Source organism: Setaria italica, chromosome VIII, assembly GCF_000263155.2.
Source record: "Setaria italica strain Yugu1 chromosome VIII, Setaria_italica_v2.0, whole genome shotgun sequence".
Lineage (NCBI taxonomy): Eukaryota > Viridiplantae > Streptophyta > Magnoliopsida > Poales > Poaceae > Setaria > Setaria italica.
Genome location: NC_028457.1, coordinates 25,056,584 through 25,059,392, shown reverse-complemented (window position 1 = coordinate 25,059,392; position 2,809 = coordinate 25,056,584). Strand labels below are relative to the sequence as shown.

Below are 2,809 nucleotides of genomic sequence, written 5' to 3'. Positions count from 1 at the left end.
TCTCATGATCACCTTCGAGTTCTTGGTTTCACAATCGCCTCCACCTACAAATCAACCACTTGGCTAACCCCCTGGTGGACTGCTGGGCTTATAAATCTAACACAAAGGTTTCTTCCAAATCCTCAATCAAGTCATCGAGATTTCTGGTCTTTGCGACCACATCATGCACGTACGCCTCTACGTTGCGATGTAGTTGTTTCTTGAAGAACTCCTGGATGGCTCGTTGGTATGTGGCGCCTGCATTCTTCAACCCGAAGGACATTGTAGTATATAAGAAAGCTCCATACGGAGTGATGAACGCGGTTTTGATCTCGTCTTCTTCCTTGAGAGCTATCTGGTGATACCCCGAGTAGCAATCAAGGAAACAGAGTAGAGCACATCCAGCCATCGAGTTGATGACTTGATCAATCCTAGGGAACCCAAAGGGGTCCTTTGGACAGTGCTTATTGAGGTCCGTGTAGTTGACACACATCCTCCACTTGTTGTTGTTCTTCTTTCCAATGTTTTTAAGGTGGTAAGTCGAGGCGCGGCAACCCACCAATTTGAGTCGACTAGGCATTTAAAGCGCGAGGCAAGGCAGCGCCATACACATGTCCTAACCAACAATGGAGCAGCAAAATCATACCTTGTTGGTGCTGATTGTAGAGCTCTCCTCTTTCCAATTGCCCTTGTTCCATGTAGCACACATGCCCCTTGCAAGTCAAAACATATTTGTTATATGATGAATGTAACAGAAACAAGTTGAAGTTGTATAATACTATAATCCAATGAATTAGCTAAGTAAATATGGATCAAGTCTACCTTGTTAATGTGACCTCTTTTTTCTTCTCCCAAGCCACAAGCTACAGGAATAATGAGGAATGCAGCACCGTTAGAAACAATGAGGAATGTAGCAAATATATAAGTTGTGTAAGCTAGGAATCAAATAACAGGACCATGGGTGAATAAAATATGGCATAAGTAGCATCATAGTTAATATGGTCCACAACCAACCAGCCACATTAGAATTTAGAAATAATCCACAACCAGTCAACCACAACCTAGTGAGCTCCTAGTGGCATAATTAAAAGTAGTCCACATCCACACAACATACATTACAAACGAAGCTTAAGGGTCTAATGAAGTAAGTGTAGAACAGAGCACAGGTAACAGAAAAGCAAGCTGGACTGAAATCTCTCAAAAGCTAACCACCACCCTAACAATCAATATCCATCATCAAATTCATCATGGATGTTTGCAGCAGCCTCAATGTCCTCTCCATTGTTGGAGCCATTAGGACCAGGAGCATCTTCGCAATCTGTGACATCAGCATCGTCATGTGGGTCTTGACTTGCTTCATCTTCTTCATCATCTGAACCAAAGTCATCTTCAACCAAACTTGGGCTAGAAGGTCTTGCATGGTTGCTGCTAGCATTCCTTCTGAGATTGCATCCTCGGAGCGAGCTTGATGCACCAAGAGCTTCATCAACATGTTCTCATCTAAGATCATTTGCATCACACCCATGAGCACCTTGACGGTGTACAAAAGAAGAGTCAGCCCACTCATTATCCCAATTGAACTCTTCAATGACCAAAGGATTAAAACTCTTTCCTTTTTTCTCACGCCTTATCTGAAACCTAGTCTTCATCTTCCGGGTGTAGGAAACAAAAACAATAGAATTCAACCTCTGATGCAGCAAGCGATTTCTTTTCTTTGTATGGATCTACAAAAGAAATTAGAGAAAATATTTATCTTGCTGAAATTAAACACAAACTGAGTAGTAGGAAAATCATAGAGAGTATTTAGTACTCACAAACTTGAATGTGCTCCAATTCCTCTCACAACCAGATGATGAAGCACATAGACTAAAAATGCGCCTAGCAAACCGTTGAAGCTCAATAGCACGACCAATATATGAACGCCACCAATCAACTACATTGTCAAATACAAAAATATAGTACAAATTAAGAATGGAATATACTTGCTGGAATTAAGTTACAGAAATGTAGACCTACTGAAATTACAATAGAAAACAGTACTTACAAGGGCTCATTGACTCAAGGTTTTGTTTAGCCAACTTATTTGAGAATGCATCTCCTCTAAGGGCTTCATAGTCCAAGGATTGAGCATCAATCTTGGCTTGAGTATCTTTATCATCCACCATTCTTCCAAGAACTTCAAGGAAGCAACCTCTTAGCTGCCCAATAGTGGCATCATCATCAGCTGTTATGAGAGGATGTAATTTCCCTGGGTTCAAGTACAATGCAGCCCCATGTAAAGGATGATCCATTTGTTTCACCCGACATTTCTCAATGATATCCATAATTTTCTTCATCAAGGTTTTCTTGGTTTGGATAGCAAAGCTTAGCTTGATCTTCTCTTTTGCATGATTCATAAGTGCTACAACCTCTAGCATTATGAGCTTCTCATCACCATCCACCACCCTAAGTACAATTAGTAGTGGGGCTGAAACTCTAAGGCAATCCTCAACTGAATTCCAAAACTCTGTAGAGAGCACAATGGCATGCACATCCATTCCGGCTGAAGTTTTAGCCAATTTATTGCTGGTCCATGCTTCACTATAAAATAAAGCCTTCAAAGCATCTCTGTGCTTAATCAAACTCTTCAAAGTGAGGAATGAGGTTGCAAATCGAGTGGCTGCAGGTCTAAAAGATCAGCGCCACCTGTCTTCTCTCTCATTGTACTAAGAATTCTCCCATGCCTATAGATGAAGGTTGTGACACGCCTTGCACGTGCAGAAGGCTTCTTAAATTCCTTCAACTTCCCTATTTCTTCTAGCATAAGGTCCAAGCAGTGTGCAACACATGG

At 41.4% G+C, this 2,809-nt stretch overlaps 1 protein-coding gene across 1 annotated transcript; it reads right to left on the bottom strand.

The window, feature by feature from the left end:
- Positions 1-1,202: 1,202 nt before the first annotated feature.
- LOC111258326 lies at positions 1,203-2,516 on the bottom strand. Its single transcript, XM_022829506.1, has 4 exons — positions 2,024-2,516; positions 1,794-1,912; positions 1,511-1,703; positions 1,203-1,459 (listed from the first exon to the last, which is right to left on the bottom strand). Exons 1-4 carry the CDS (start codon positions 2,514-2,516, stop codon positions 1,203-1,205), a joined length of 1,062 nt encoding a protein of 353 aa, XP_022685241.1.
- Positions 2,517-2,809: the final 293 nt, after the last annotated feature.